The following is a 16,879-nucleotide window of genomic DNA, read 5'->3' on the forward strand; positions in this document are numbered from 1 at the left end:
AGGTGATTATTTGAAAATATTTATTTATTTATAATTTCCCCCCAAAAAACGACAGGACTTTTTGAATGACCTGGTATTAATGTGTTTAAAGGTATAGTTATTGAAAACTTAAAATCAAAAAAGAATTTTTAATTAATAACCTCTGAAAAATTATTGAAGAATTCTGATGTGTTACAAATCCTGACAAGTTAAAATAAATTGATACTGTGGGCGCAATATTAAACAAGATATTTTCTGCACATCTGAAAACATGTAATGCTGCTGTGATATGTTAGAATTCCGAATAATTAAAATAAAACGATATGCAAGCACCCGATCTTAAAATTCAGATCATTTTTATTTTGTGCACCTCCAAAATCACATAAAATCCAATTATGTTAGAATCCTGAAAAATTAAAATAAAATGATCTGCGAGCGAGGGATCTTAAAAGCATTTTACCTTCAGTTACCTTATACTGTAGTATAAGGGGAGAGAACATATTGCGATCGTGCTTGATTCGAATTCGAGTTTTGAACTGAAATATACGTTTCGAGGTCCAAATAACCAAGTCTCGCAAAATGGTGTGAGTTCGTGTGTTCTGCCAACTTCAAAAACGAAGAGCCTTATGAAACTAAAGTCATATTTATGGCCGGTATATCCCTGAGATGTACCAATTTCTATTTTCTATCAGAGAGAAATGTTTCCGGAGATCATATTACAATCAACCTGAAGTGATACTTAAAAACCATTTTATGGTGGCCAGTTGTTTGTGAATCACCCATCTACAAGTAAGGATCAGTCGGATTGATAGTGTCGGGGTTTTCGTGAATGATGAAGGCCATTCTGACCGACCGTGCAGGGTCCCAAAAAGGATATGACGAGCTCCCGACCCAAATGCATTTTGCCAATTTTCTGACAAATTTCGTTTTGCGCCAGAATTTTGAATTATTTTGGGTAACAATCTAAATTTGAATTTTTTTTTGGATCATCATGCTTCTTGTAAATGATTTATAGAACTTTGAAGTTTTTTGTTTACTGGGAACTGAATTCCATTCATATTATTTGCCACCAACAAGTTTTGGCACTTGATTTCAATATGAAGCAAATTATATTTTAAAAAAATTACCAAAAAAGTACTAAGCTATTGCATTTAATCAATTTTGTTTTGTTTTTAAAAAATTATTATCGTCGGTATGTTGAATCTTTAAGTTCTGTCCACATTACAAGAATAAACCTCTTGGTTATGGATCCCACGCTCTATGGTTTTATCATTGTTATCAAACAGTTCTGCTCCAATTCCTTATTTAGTTATTTATCAAGGATTTTGCCTTAGTCTTATGTTTATTTCTGATTGTTATTGTTTTTCACATTTCATCATATAATCTTTCTCTCTTTAGTTCTTTAGGTATAACAAAAAATATTGTGTTTATATATATATCTCAATATAACTTTTAAATTAATGTTGTAATATTTTCAGTGAAATTTTTTCAGAATGTTCCACCATTAGATTATTTTCATAGATATTATTGTTTCCAAATATTAGTTCTAAATCATATATTACGATTCAGTTATCTTACTGAATTTAGTCTATAGATATTGTGATTTTATGTAATCAAGATGGAAAATAGAAGAACAAAATTTTGTTGAGTATAATTATGTTTCTGACATTGGTATCAATAAAGTTATTGTACTACAAAAAATCTTTTATTTTCAACCATACAATATATGTACTTTTCACTATATTGAAGTGTATTCAATTAAAATTCTTTTGCCCAAGTGAATATTGTTTATAAAGTTTCATACATGGATTGGTTTTAAAATATTTCTTTGTAGTGATGCTTTACCATTGCCATTCAAGGATAGTTCTAAATCAAATACATAAAATCTTTTTTTTTCTTTTATGTGGGTTCTAAATATATTATCCAAAACCAGGATATGGACACTTGTGGAGTATATACATTTTTTTCATTTTGGAAGAAAATGTATTGTTATGTGATATTAACTGCTTGTTCAAAGTTGTAGATCAAATGTAGTTGTTATTTTCCTTTTCTCATTTATCTTACTGGTTCATTAAATGTTCTTAACAATTAACTTCTTAGCAAATTAATGGGAATGAGATATTTTCATTTTATTTTAACAAAAAAAAAACAATGTGTTATTTTATTATTTTGTTTAAATTATACCATTAATATTGCTGAAAACTTGAGTCCGAGTAAAGTCAACATTTTTCTCATTTAGTCCATAAAAATACTATGTTTGCATAAACAATTGTGTTCATTAAATTTTTTCTATTTCTTATACATTAAATATCTAATAGATTAAAAATTGTAATATTCTTTATGTATTTACTAATTTAATAAGAGGTCTAGGCATTTTTAAGTGGGGCCTCTTAGCCTATCACTCATTTTCTACACAGGCTTGTTATAAAACATTTATAGGGATATATGGGCTTCTAACGTAAATCTGGATTGGGTATCTCTCACTCATTCAATGTTGGTGGAGGGGCGTCAAGTTTTTAGGTCAGAGATGGGTTTAAGTTCTAGAAAATGATAGTCTATTTTGAGGTATAAGTGTAATGGTTAATAAATTATAAAACTTTTTATGTGAAGGTAACAGTTTCACAGTCTTAGTTTGAACTATTGAATTATATAAGTGAGTAATTATATGAGTAAGTGAAATTACAACTTTTAGAGACACAAAAGAATCAATTTCTTTTGAAAATTGGTTAGTAAGTATATTTTTATTTTGTAACTATCCCCTAATATGAGAATTCAAATATTAATAGAGAAAAATAATTAATTATTAATTTCTAAATTAACCATATGATACATTTTTATTTGATTTAATTTTTATCATAATAGTTTTATAACCAATTTGTTTTAATGTTTACGAGAGGTAAGAAAATCATACATTTTTTTTTCCTTATCTCTCAACTAAACATTTTTCTATTGGAATTATCTCCAGTCCTTAAATTTTTTATTTGTTTTCTTCCATTACCATTTGTTTATCAGTGAACAGTAATATCACCACACCTTTCAATCTCATATTTTATTGAAATTGATGTTTTAATTGAAATAATATGTTTTTCGTATAAATTAACTGCAAATTTCTGTTTGAAAATGTTCACAAAAGTATGGTCTTTAAACGTATACATTGTCATTCATGTTTCTACAATTGAATGTTGAGTAAACATAAGAAATATCTTTTGTTAGTATTTAAGGAATAGAAGTTTGTTGCAGCTATAATCCTGTTATTGTGCTGTCCTCAAGGATATACAAATCTGGGCTTCCTTTGCTTACAGAATGCAAAGTTCGAGATTGTTTTATTGGACAAGGCTCAAAACTATCACAACCACTTGCCTGCTAACTCTTAGTTTGGAAAAAGTTTTAGTCATTATTGTGTAATATTGCTTAATAACAGCAACTATAATTTTTGTATCCTGTACTTGTTTGTGACAAAGCAATAATAAAGTAGTTTTTATTATCTCAGCTACAGATTATAAATTTTGTTTGTTTAAGATGGTTAAACATAAATATGAGATCCACTTTACATGTTGGTAATTAATTGCTATTTAAATAAAGAAGTAATGGTCTTGTTTCATATGCTGTAGTTAATATTATTATAATAAATATCTGACCTACTTCCATAAATATTATTATGTCAGCTCCTACAGCAAATCATAGGGTTGGGCTTTTTAAGGCAAAAACCACATATGCTTCTTAATTATTTCAATCTATAAAGCCTAAATGTTACAAATTACATATCTTTATTTATTAAATTTGTCCTACTTATAATCAACCTATTCTATCCCTAGGGAGAAGTTTGAGATAATATATATCTAACTTTTATTCATCCTGCTAGATTAGCAATATGAGCAGGCATTTGTAATATTTTCTTAATCTAAATAAACACACATTTATAAGTTTTATACTATTAAAACATAATGAAAATTGTATGTTATAGCTGAATGGATTGTTTGATCAGTCGTACAGTAAAGTTTTAGTCAACAGTTTACTTTGAATTGATAAATAACACTAGGATTTGGTTTGCTAATAGGGGAAGGGGTTTTACAACCCTGCGTAATAATAAATAATATAAAATACCATTTTTTTTTTTTACTATTTGATTGATTTTATCTTGAGTATCTCAATCTTTTCTCCTTTTTCACATACAAATATTTAATGCTCCTAATAATATTCAATGATTATTCTTAAGAGTTGAGGTGGCGTATGAGGATGGGTAGCCAACCTTATATCCTGTTTCAAATCGTTATTGGAATACAAACTTTACTCATGATGAATGCTTCCTTAGTCACAGTCTTAAAAGAATTAATTATGGAATAAACAATCAATTAAAGCAATCTTCTTACCATATTGTCTCTCAAAAAAGATTTATAATATCGGTATTCAGGTTACCTCATTATGAGAAATTCTATACATGTTAAGTAAACAATAAATCTTTTTTATCACTTGAAAATCCTCCATTGGTGAATATTTATTTTAGAAAAAAGGTCGTATTTTTAGTTTTTTATTTACCATAATAATCTTAATAGTTTACTTGTCAAACTCTCTATTTGATACATAATGGCTTCCTTAAACAGTGATTGGAGAGCAATGTTATAAAGACTGCCTTGATCAAGACAATACATTTTTTTAAAATGTCACTATTAGGCTTCAATTATGATGTTATTCTTGTATTAATTACATGACTAAAAATTATCACTTTTTCTTCTCTCTATTATTTTTTCAAAAGATTTAATAAAATATTTTGAGTTGATTTTTATTTTCAATTATATTATATTTAAAATTTATTGTTTAATGCTAACGTTTTTTTTTAAACTTGTATCTTTATTATCCATAAGCTCTGAAGTAGCTTGCACTTTTTTTTAATGAAGTACTGCCAATATCTGACTCATGATTAAATGATCTAAGAATGAAGATTAATTTTTTTTGTTAAGCAAAAAAGTTAAGGAGTATTTAATAAGAATATGCCCAATTAGATATTTAATCAGTGAATCAAGCAACAATGATGAAAATAAATTGGCTAACTTCTATATAGATAATGCTAATGACAATGTTTCCACTTGAAGAATTGTCTTATTTTTATATAATCTATAAAAATTATCTTTTTAGTTTGTTTAAATTAATCAGTACTGTTCTTTACAGAAATGGATCATGGTGTATTGGAAAATATTTTGAAGAATACTGATAATGAAAAGGCAGTACAGTCTGTTCTCGGTGTTGAGGAAGTAGTTCCTTTGACTGAATGCGTGAATTATAAATCTACTTTTACCAGGATAGTTGTAAAAGTGGTTCTTGGAAATGGCAAAACTGTTAAAAAGAGTTTGATTCTTAAAAATCCACAAACAGAAAATGGTGCAGTAACTGAAAAAACACTAAATTTGTTCGAGACCGAAATCAAGGTAAGATCTTATGAAAAACAAAATTCTAAACATAATGATGTTCTTTGAATTGTAGTTTATACTATCTTTATGTATATTTTTTCTCTTTTTGAAATACCTTAATATATGTTTATATTAAAATTGTGATCTTTACTCATTGTGTTCATTTTGAAAATTATTGAGTCCTTAATGAGACCAAATCTTAACTCAAAGAATTTGACCCAAAATATGAACTTTTTTTGTTTGAAAACTCAAAATTATTATTCATATTAATCCTGAGAGTAGAGGAACAAAAAATGTAATGATGTTGCCATCGATTGGAAAAATCATTCTTTATGCTACCTTAAGAATGAGAGCAGTACTAAGTTTATTGCTTTTAATTAATTAATAATTAAAAAGTAAAATGTTAAATATATACCACAATTTTTTAAAAGACAAATATAACTTTATATGGATATCTAATTAATCATTAAATATTGACTTACAATGAAGTGTGCAGTGAAAAATGACATGAGCCCAATTTTCTTTTTCAAATTCCTGCTATAATGCAATCTATTTCGGTATAATGAAAGCTTTATATACAGCTATTCATTCGTTCATTTTATTAAATAAACATAATCATTAATGTATTAAAAGAAAAAAAATACTTGTATGTAATAATGTGGAAGAGGTAGAGGTTGTTTATCCCACTTTATCGAATAAAACAAAAAGTATAAAATGTGGCTAATCATTTTTCTTTTGTTCCTTTCAAACATCAGTAGGATTATTCTATTTCTTCCTTTATATAAATAATTTCAGATCATATAATTTTTTAGGTGAATACTTCTCTATTGAAAGAAATGGGATTTTTAATGGATGATTTTCAAGACAGTGGGGGTATTATGTGGTCTAAGCTTTTACATCATGAGCCATGCAATACTTTAGTGTTTGAAGATCTTGAAGTAAGTATGCTTCTACGATATATATTTGTCTTTTGTGTTGCTACTATCTTAGTTTTTGTGATTACAATTAGCATAGTTGTGTTGCTATTTTCATGTTTTGAACAAAATGGCATTTTCTGTTTTTGTTTTTTTCTTTAATATGTGAAGGTACAAAATGCCCATGAGTCTGTAACTCATAATAAATTGGTCTTAATGACATCCAGCCCAGGATAACAAATGCAACCCAACCTGCTCATTGAAGTTTTTTTAATGCTATATCTGGATCATAAACTAGTACACCTAGTGTACAGAAGAATAAAAACCCAAAACCTAATAAAAATATCTTGTACGTCTTGGTCTGTTGACCAAGCTATTACCTCTAAAATTGGGGTTCTTTCATTAATTGTTAATTCTGATTCTTCTTCTCCTTCTTGCTTTTTCTTCTTCTAGCACAGCAAAGTTTGAGGTGCCTTTCAATTGAACCTAGTCCATAGATCTTAGTCCTATGCCAGTTGCTTTCTCCTTAACCATTTTAGATCTTGTCTGTCTTAGACCGCTCCAAATAGGACACTTGTCTGAACCACCTCAGATGATGTTCTACCAGTATTTCATTGATTGGTCTTATATTAAGGCTTTCTCTGATTGTAGTGTTGCTTACACTGTCTCTTCCCTTATACACTGCCTCCCCACTTTACCTCATTTTGTATCTAACTCTTGCGGTTAGATCCACTTTCATTATGATAGGAGTATGTTTTTTTTATGAAATACTTTTTTAGTGCATTTAAAAATTTCTTTCTTCCTCTGGAAGCCTTTCTTCAGAGAAGAATCTCTTTTTTTCCTTTATCCTCCCATTTATATTACCATCCACCCATCTGTGCTCATTCATTCAGCATCCAAGATATTTGTAATCACTCACCTGTTCTCATAAACTTGATTTTGACAACATATCTCAGATAAAATATCATAAAAGCAGATTTTAGCACTTGCTGGATTCTGCAGAAACCAAAAGTGGAATGATCTCATGTTTGGTATGGATCTTTTGAGTGTGTTATGGATAATTATGAAAAGGAGTGGGCCTAAACTGGATTTTTGCCTGATGCTGATGTTGGTCAAGAATTGTTTGAATGTGTGGCAGCTGACTGACTACATCTCTGAGCATATTGTATATGTACATGTCTTAATCCATTTTCTATTCTCATTTCCTGTAATAGTCTATTCTCAATTCCAGTTTTCAAGAGCTAGTGTAGGTTGACTAAGTTTCCATGCATCTATTCTGATTCTAGGAACAAAATTTTGTGATCTAATAGAGGAGATTTATTGGTATATTAATAGCCAAGGTATTGGTAAATTATAATTTTTAGGTTCATGCAACTTTATATGTTTTAAACAAATAACTAAATAAAGTTTGTGTTCTTACTGTTTTAATCTAGCTTTGTAATGTGATTTTTTTTGTTGGAAGTTTTCGAAAGTTCCAATTCCTTTTCTTTCAATCCTTAAATGCAATGGTTACATCAGTTAGAAAAAAAATAATTATTTTGTTATTAATAGTTTATTGTCAATTTTTATTCTAAAGGCTGAAGGTTTCAAGCATATACAATGGAACTCGACCCTTGATGCTGATCATTGCATCCTTGTATTGAGAACCCTCGGTAAATATCATGGTATTAGCAAAGTTCTTGAAGGAAAGGGTGTTTTTATGAAAGAGGATTTTAATTCAGCATGCCATTTTCTAACAGATGAGAATTTTATTAAAAATTTCTTTATTACTGGTTTTCAAGTGTTAAAGAGAGGAATACTACGATATTGGGGTTTATCATGGTAATTATTTTATCCCATTAAATTTGCAATGAATCATCTTTGATATAACTTAATATAGTTAATAATGTAGGGACAGTGTTGCTGAAAGGTTAAAGATACCTGAAGAACTGTTAAACAGGAGGTTGAAAGAAATCGCTGAACTGAGTGAAACTAGATTCAACGTCCTCAATCACGGTGACTGTTGGTTAAACAATTTCATGTTTAAATATGATATGGACAGCAAACCTTATAAGATGAGGTATGTATTTTTAATTTATTACGTTTATTACTACCACCATCCCTGACAAGAACAATATTGATACTTTATAACTTTTGTTACTTTCTTTTATTTTTGAATTTGTGATTTTTTATTTTTCTGTGTTTATGATATTAAATAATTACCAAAGGGGGCAGTTTAATTATTATAAATGCTATTAGAAAATGTTGACATTTATTCTAAGAATTTTTCTTTTTCTTTAACATATCTTATTTATGTAGGTTTATGAATTTTCAACGATCCTTTTACAACTCACCTTGCTTGGATATCACCTTCTTCATGTATACAAGCATTGATGCTACAATGAGAAGGAACCATTTTGATCGACTCCTCAAATGCTATTATGATTCTCTGGTTTCTACTCTAGACAAATATGGCTTCAGAGGTACCAAACCAACATATGATGAAATCTCTTCAGATATGGATCGTGTGTCGTTCTTTGGCTTATGCATTTTTTCAGTTTATCATGCCGTACTGATAGCTGATAAAAAGAACTCTTCTACCATAGATTACTTTTACAGTTCTGAAGGGAAACCAATAGGTGTTGAGATTTACAAGAATAAATCTCTGATTGACCAAATGATTCCTGATATCATTAGTTTCATTCAAATGGCCGGTTTGTAGATTCTCATAATTTTTAGTTACTTGTCTTTGAGGTGACCTAAAAAATATTAAATAAAGAAATGTTATTAATATATTTAATAGCTTTAATTAATATTTATTATTTGCTAACATAATACTTGTACTGGCTCGACCAGTAATCTTGTTTCTATTGTTCTTCAGTTTTTAGGTTTAACCTATAAGAATTCATGGAGGTAAGTTAATTGTTGCTTCTCTTCTAACTGATGAAACCATAACTAAATCTTGCCTTTGAACATAGATTTTAGAAGTATTGAGGATATATCTATATATCCATATACTTCCATATTTACTTCCTTAGTACACATAGTACAGAGAAGACTAGTTGCACCTGTACTTAAGATTGAATCTATTATGGGGTTGCCGATTAGCAAATAGTATTATTGATGGATATCAATAAATGAAATGAGCTATCTTGATTAAGAGCTGATTGGAATCAATATCGTGTAGAGATCAATTAACAGAGTGCACTCTGCGAATATTCAAATCCTGCTTTTGTAGTTGTTACAAATACAAAATATGCACAAATAAAGATGGAAATGAATTTCACTGATCAAGGTAAGACTATAACTGTTGCAATAAACCTGATAAAATAGAATTCTAACTATAGACGAGAGATATGACTAGATGATAGAGGTGGATAATTTTCATTTTCTCTCTTCATATCCACCATTGTTTATGTTTTCCTAAAAAAAATTGTAAGTGGTTGCCCAAGGTCCCCTGCAATAACATTATTTCAATGAAACATCCATATTTTGAACAAAAATTCTTTAAAATTAATTTTCTGGTTGTGAATTGTATGACATCCAGCTTTATTTATTAAATTGATTGAAAAAATATTATATTCCTTGCAAAGAGTGTTGAATCGTATGATTAAAATACTGTATTGTGTGCAAAGATCTACATAAAAATACTTATCGGTACTCAATTTTTTAAAATTAATAACTTCAACCATCACATTATCAGTGACTCCTCTTTATTGATATCTCTTTGCACTGTCTTTTCAAATCTGTGAATAACAGATTTGTTTCCATGAACCGTGATGTTTCCTGATTCAATTTTATTGACTGAATATATACTGACTATATTTATGACTGAATATAGACTAATGTTATGATGCTTTGAAGACTTTCCCCAAGACGTTCACTGAAACTATTAGAATTAACCATTGCTCAAATGGAACTGATGCACATTTTTAGGATTATTTTTAAACACTGTATCATTGTATTTTGTACAGTTGTTTTCTATATTAGATTAAATAAAAGATATTTTGTTAAAATGTTGAAAACTGACAAAACAATTTAGATATGTTTATGTTTAATTCAAATTTACGATGTTATTTTCCAAATTTAAAAATATATTTGTATTTCATTCTCAGTACTCGTATGTTATAGCCCTGCACTAGTTTTAACAAATATACAATTTTATTATATATACATATAGTTGACCGTATAACTTAAATATAAGAAGATGGTCAGGGTTGCAGTAAAAAAAAGAACAAATAGCTTTTTACAATTTAATGTCAGACTTTTCGCCACACTTTACAGGACTTCATCAGAGTTGTTCAAAACGAAAGGTTAAACCTATAGGTTTAACCCGAGCCTAAACCTAAGCCCTGCATAGTGGAGTGGAACGTCAGACATTAAATAGTTAAAAACTATTTGTTCTTTTTTGACCGCAATCCTGACCATCTTCTTGTATATAATTTTGTTATTCAAATCAGTTTCAATTAAAGATAATTATGCAGATATTTCCTGTTTTGTAAGGATCAATATCAGATGATTCAGGATGAATAATTCAGATTGTTATAAACTGAGTTTGGTTTATCAAATGAAAAAAAAAAAATATGTGACTCTTTGTTTATATCTCTACTCATCGCAACAGCCCTAAAGAACTAGATTATAGGTCGAAAATTTGGCAATCAATAAATAGTTGAAACTTATTTTTGTACCTCTTGACCGCAGCCCTGACCATTTCCTTTAATACATATATTTTAATCATCTATTTATAATAAAAACTTATTGTTTGAAATTTTTGCTTTTCTGGGTGGTAAGTGAAAGTTGTGTGATGCATACATTGCACCAGATTTTTTACATTTAACTTATTTGTCCATAAGTCAAATATTGTACAACAAAGGTTTTTATATAATATTATTTGATTAGAGGTTTTCAAATAGGATGAGGAAATTAGTTGGAAAGATCTAAGATAAGTATAAAAATAATCTAACATTTTACTTATCATTGTCCTAAAGTACTAATGCATGATAATTAGTTAACCAAATGCAATGGTAAATGTTTCTTGATTAAAATATTAATGAACAATTACAGTTCTTATTAATCACTTAAGCAATAAGATGACCAACTACGACCTTTATGAAAATATAATTTAGTTAATTATTACCTTTTTATATGCTTTATTATACATACTTCCAATGAATATAAATATTTGTGTCGCCATTACTCATGCATGGCTATAACATACTAACACTTCTTTTTCTGACTGTGGCCCAATTTTTTTGTTATTTCTTCCCCATGTTCTTTTTTTTTTTAATGAAAAGCTACTTATTTAAACATTTTATTAATTAATGTAATGATATTATTTTTTATCATATCTTACTTTTTGTTTACCTACAATATTATTCAGCCACTGTACTTTATTATTTATTATTCAACCCAAAATCTTGAGGCCAAAGGTTGAAATCTCCTGATCTATTCAACTCTATGATATTTCAATTTATTGCATTTGAAACTAACTGATATTTGTCTATGTCTTTCAGCAAATATTTTTATAATTTTTTATATAAGAGCTTTCTATTTATTTTGTAATATTTATTTATTTTTTGTTATATAATTAAAATATATATTTATCTTAATAAGAATTTTCTTACTAAATTTTATTTTTTCTTCATTCAATGAAAGTGATTGTCAGCTTTAAATATTTTTACAATAAAACTAATTTTACTGTATATATTTCTTTTATTTGCAATACTCCCTGGTAATTCTCTTTATTCACCTATTATATTTCTTGAGAAAAAAAAATATTATTAAGTTTTCTCCTTTAAACAAAATGCTTAAACTATTTACTTTTCTTTATATACATAGATATTGCACATCTAAAATAGAAAGAGGCACAACTCAAAAAATGTTTTTATTGTAAGAATGAATATTTTACACAGGCTAAGTTTTACAAAGATGCCCCCAAGTTGTTTCTTCTGATATATAAGTTGCTGGTTTACCATCTATTATGTATATTGGTTTCATGGTTTGAAGGCAGGTTGCGGTTTAGGAAGATAAGAGTCTAGTTACTAAAATTTTTAATATTAGAAATTTTGAGTTGCACCTCTTTCTGGTTTTGCGTTATGTGTGTAAAATATTTTCCATATTTTGATATAAGAATAATTTTGGAGCCCAATGGCAATAAGGTATTGAAGCCTCTTAAGCTTAATACTCAAAAATTTAAGTATGGCTGTGTGTTTTACATAATGATACAATGTTAGTTCTTAATTGTGTTACTACATGCTATATGATTTAATATTATATTGTTAATTGTTATTATTGTTATAAAAAAATCTCTGTATCCAAAAATTTGAGACACCATAGTGCCTGTGGCATTTACCTCCTTTTATATGCTATTTACACCCCTGCACATATATATGTCTTTCAGTTCGACTACCTGTTTCACCCTGTGATGTATCTGTTAAATCATTATTCTCTCTGATTCATGGCATATCTTCAATCCAACTTCACTAAGTGAATCTTAAATGTATTCTTTATATGTTTGTTTCTCCTATAATTGATAATCATCATTACTAACTGTACCTATGATGGAAAAACACTGACCTCTACTGTACTTTAACTTATTTAAAAAAAAATCTACTTTCCTGTTTTTTATATCTTCAATACTACATTCCAAAAACTAATCCATTTCTATATGTATATGTAGTTGACTGTAAAAATTTAAAGATGGTCAGAGTTTCGGTCAAAAAAAAGAACCAATAGTTATAAACAATTTGTTCTTTTTTTGACCGCAACCCTGACCATCTTCTTATATTTTAATCCATTTCCAATTTGAACTTAAAAAATATTCTTATATTTTTGACTTCTGTCATCCATAATAGATAAAAAAATTTCTCGCCTTGCACAATTGATAAGGAAGAGGAATTTCAGGTTTGTAATCACTAACTTTATTTGAACATTGATAGTCTCGATTGAGAATATATGAAATTGAGAAGAAATGTGTCTAGGCTATAGTAAGGAATGTTTTCAACCATCTTATCTTTGTTTGTAGGTTCTAGTTTTATTAATAGTTGATTAAATTTTTTATAGATTTCTGTAAGTTATATAATATATTTTGAATTTTCTTCCCTATCTTTGAATTTCCAGGTTTTTATGGAAGGTTATTTATTAGTTATTGTTAATTCAATCCACTGGCATTTTTTTCTTAATGCCTCTCATTTGAAACTAATTGTTGCTGAAGTTTCTTGTTGATTACTTTGCTGTAGCTTGTCTATTTAAAACGGTACATACTAACTTATCAACTATGTTATTGTCCTGTTGTGGTATTGTGACCATTGTTATTTTTTTGGGATACCAATGATTGTAGCGTGATTGTATCATATAATTTATAATGTGACCCCTCAATCGTACCTTGTTTTAAACTATCCCTCAAAACTATAACCCGTTATGCAAATTTTGGAATCATTTTTGCCTAAACCTTCAGTTGTAAGCATTTGCCATTTACTTTGTTACATTCTTCATTTACCACAGAAATTCACAGATTCCTTGTTTCTTTTTCAATTTTGCTCATAAATAATACTGATGTACTTCTAGAAATATCTATTGTTTTTTATTAATACTGTTCATTTCACGCCTGTCTTCAGGCTGCAGATAATAGGTATATATCACACAAATGGACATGCTGAGGATAAATATATTATTATTTCATGAGAATGAAAAAATAAGATTTTAGGAATGAGAAAGAACCATTGATACTTCCTTCTGACCTTATTTCAGATGTCTAGTTAGTTAAGGAGATTCTGTCGGGAATATGTACAGGATATAATAAATACTTCTTGGCTAAAAAAATAATAATTTAAATATGCTATTTTAAGCTTATCTTAATGTGGCTCAAACAAGAACATGGATGTAGATTGGTATCTCCTGGACAGGCACTTCTATCGCACCTGACTGAGGTTCTCCAAAGAAAATGTTTGAAAAATGAATGCTATTAAATAAAAAAATGAACTCAAAAGTTATTGTTATTTTATCAGCCAAATACCTTAAAATAATAATGAAAATTTATATTTATTTTATTTTTACAATATCCGCTTTTAGAGAATAACCTTATACAAATGGAGTCCATCTCCATACATTAGCATACATAACATTATTAAATTTAACTCTAAAAGTATTACTTTTTTTTATTTTGGTGAATTATAAATTGTCGATAATAATAATAACATAAATTTACTACAAATCAGCAATAATTCAATTACTAAAACTCTAAATTCAATAAAAGCGGTCAATAAAGGTATCGAAATAGTAAAAGAAAACTATTTATTGTTAACCAACATTTCGCCCCACTTTACAGGGCTGTCTGATTGAAACAAGGATGACAATTTGTTAAAGTTGACTTTGACTTCTTTAGTTTAAAGTTATAATTATAAATTTTTAAGTTTGAATTATTTTCATAAAAAAAAAAAAAAAAAAATGATCTAAGTTTAGATTTTTATTGAAAGTACAAAAAAAGAAAGGAAAAAGAAGATAAGGATAAATAAAAATTTTTAAATAAAAAATGGGTTATAGGTAGTTTGGTTCCTAATTTAATTGAATTGAAAGAATTAACTTCTGAATAAAAAACGATAGCGCGATTCAGAATTACCATATTCAATGTTTTGAGTTTAAATCAGAAAGGTGGTAACTGAACAGTAGTCAGTTTTGTTTCAATCTGATAGCCCTGCAAAGTGGAGGGAAATGTTGGTTAACATTAAATAGTTTTTTTCTACTATTTCAATACCTTTATTGACCGTCACCTGGGCTATCTTCCTACAATCTACTTCATACGGTCAACTATCTTCTTCCAATAAAAATTAAATGTTGTTTTTAATATATGGTTTGGTATTTCAGGGAATAGGGGAAAGGGCTGATCAGGCATTTGTCTGTTCACTCCTCTCTTTCCAGGAAAGAACATTTGGTTAGCTTCACCTATGCAGAGGAATAACTTACTAAGTTTTAAAAAATTGTATTGCACGCATCACATAATTTTCACTAACCATCCTCTGTAGTCCCCAAGTTTTGGGAGGGTGTCAATAACTGAAGTTATCACTACGTTTGTTATTTTTGAAAAAAAAAAATCCTAAGAATGTGAAGTCAAAAATTTTTATTTTTCTATTGCTACCAAAATTCATATTTTTGGGTTTCTCAAAGTGAGAATAAGAAATAAAACTTTTGTTCCTACCAATAATAGAACAGTTTAACAAAAGAAAACAAAAAGAGAATGTCCAGGCGTTCTCAGCTTTTCAGGACACCAAATTGCCAAAAAATAAATTGTAATAAAGTAGCTGAGTTTTTTTTTTTTTTATTTGTAATAGAAAAATAAGTTAAACTTAAAATTTAAATAATTAATAATCTCGATCATAATTCTAGGCCAGTAATTTAGTGAGTTACAAGGGTTAAAAAGCAGTAGAATATTAACATTTTGTTAATTAATTTGATGACCTGGGCCCTGTTTCATAATGAAAGCTAATATTATTAGTTGATAGTACTAGTGTGGTAATAATACTAATACTTATTTTTTTTATAATAGGGATGACTATTAGTGATATTACAGGAATTAAAAAATACTAAAGTACAAGTCTGTGTAATTGAATTAAGATAAATCTACAGGACCAATAGAGATGAAACAGGGTCCTGGTAACACTGGTGTACCGCCAATGTCAGGCATCGAAGCGCGAAAATGTACTAGCCTGGACCGTACAGTTTGTTACTTTATCATTAGCAAGTCATGTAAGTTGTGTTAGTGACAGTGTTTGTGTAGTTTCAACTATCAATTGTTTTCCGCTATGCTTATGCCATTTTATCAAGGTAAGGTAGATCAAGTAATGTTATAATTTGGGAAAATGAATCGATGTGTAGATGATGTCATTTTATTCTCAATTTTAAGTCACGAAGTACTGATTCATTTATACTAATTGTAAGTACGTTTAAATTATGATTTAAGTCGGATTTATTATGAGTTCAAAAGGATGATCTAGATCCTTCAAGTTCTGAAATCTAATTATCTAGAGACCTACAGTGATTATTATAGTTTAAAGATACAATTAACTTTAAAATATTGAAAACAGTCTGATTTTGTTTCTAATTTTTAAGAAACGAAATAGGAGTCGAAGCTCTGAGAAAACACTTGTAGATAAAGGCACAACAAATAAGATAAAGTGACGGCGCCCGTAATTATGCTTACTTATTGTGTATATAAATGATACATAATCCTTAGTCACTGATAATGACTATTACGCCTAAAGTTATAAAAAAAAATTAAGTGTTTATACAAACATATTTAGAGGAATTAATATTGAAATTAATTTCCTTAAAGGAAGCCAATAAATTACGATTTATGGTAATATCAAGTTATACCGAGAGAAAACTTTATTTAGTCATTTTGCCCAAATACATTGTGTTGCTACAATACACAGCATACCAACCAATCCATGATCGAACATATATACAATACATATGTTCACATAATATAACAACAGTTTTTTTCCCTACCTTTTCCTTTTACAATCAATACTCGTCTACAGACTAAATACTAATATTTCAATTTTTTTTCTAATTAATAATTTCATTCCATCTGGCAATTTTATTTTA

The 16,879-nt window shown here is 28.3% G+C and overlaps 1 protein-coding gene across 5 annotated transcripts; it reads left to right on the forward strand.

Moving 5' to 3' along the window:
- Positions 1–1,237: 1,237 nt before the first annotated feature.
- LOC106683624 (uncharacterized) lies at positions 1,238–9,072 on the forward strand. 5 transcript variants are annotated; one of them, XM_014425207.3, is made up of 6 exons: positions 1,238–1,385; positions 5,146–5,402; positions 6,197–6,322; positions 7,875–8,119; positions 8,190–8,357; positions 8,597–9,072. In XM_014425207.3, exons 2-6 carry the CDS (start codon positions 5,148–5,150, stop codon positions 8,997–8,999), a joined length of 1,197 nt encoding a protein of 398 aa, XP_014280693.1. In that variant the 5' UTR covers positions 1,238–1,385; positions 5,146–5,147; the 3' UTR covers positions 9,000–9,072. The 5 variants fall into 5 exon arrangements, with proteins under 5 accessions (XP_014280693.1, XP_014280694.1, XP_014280692.1 ...); XM_014425208.3 differs by lacking the exon at positions 1,238–1,385 and adding an exon at positions 2,374–2,708; XM_014425206.3 differs by lacking the exon at positions 1,238–1,385 and adding an exon at positions 2,801–2,875.
- The last annotated feature ends 7,807 nt before the right edge of the window (positions 9,073–16,879 follow it).

Source organism: Halyomorpha halys, unplaced genomic scaffold, assembly GCF_000696795.3.
Source record: "Halyomorpha halys isolate HHAL.00 unplaced genomic scaffold, Hhal_1.1 Scaffold499.1, whole genome shotgun sequence".
Lineage (NCBI taxonomy): Eukaryota > Metazoa > Arthropoda > Insecta > Hemiptera > Pentatomidae > Halyomorpha > Halyomorpha halys.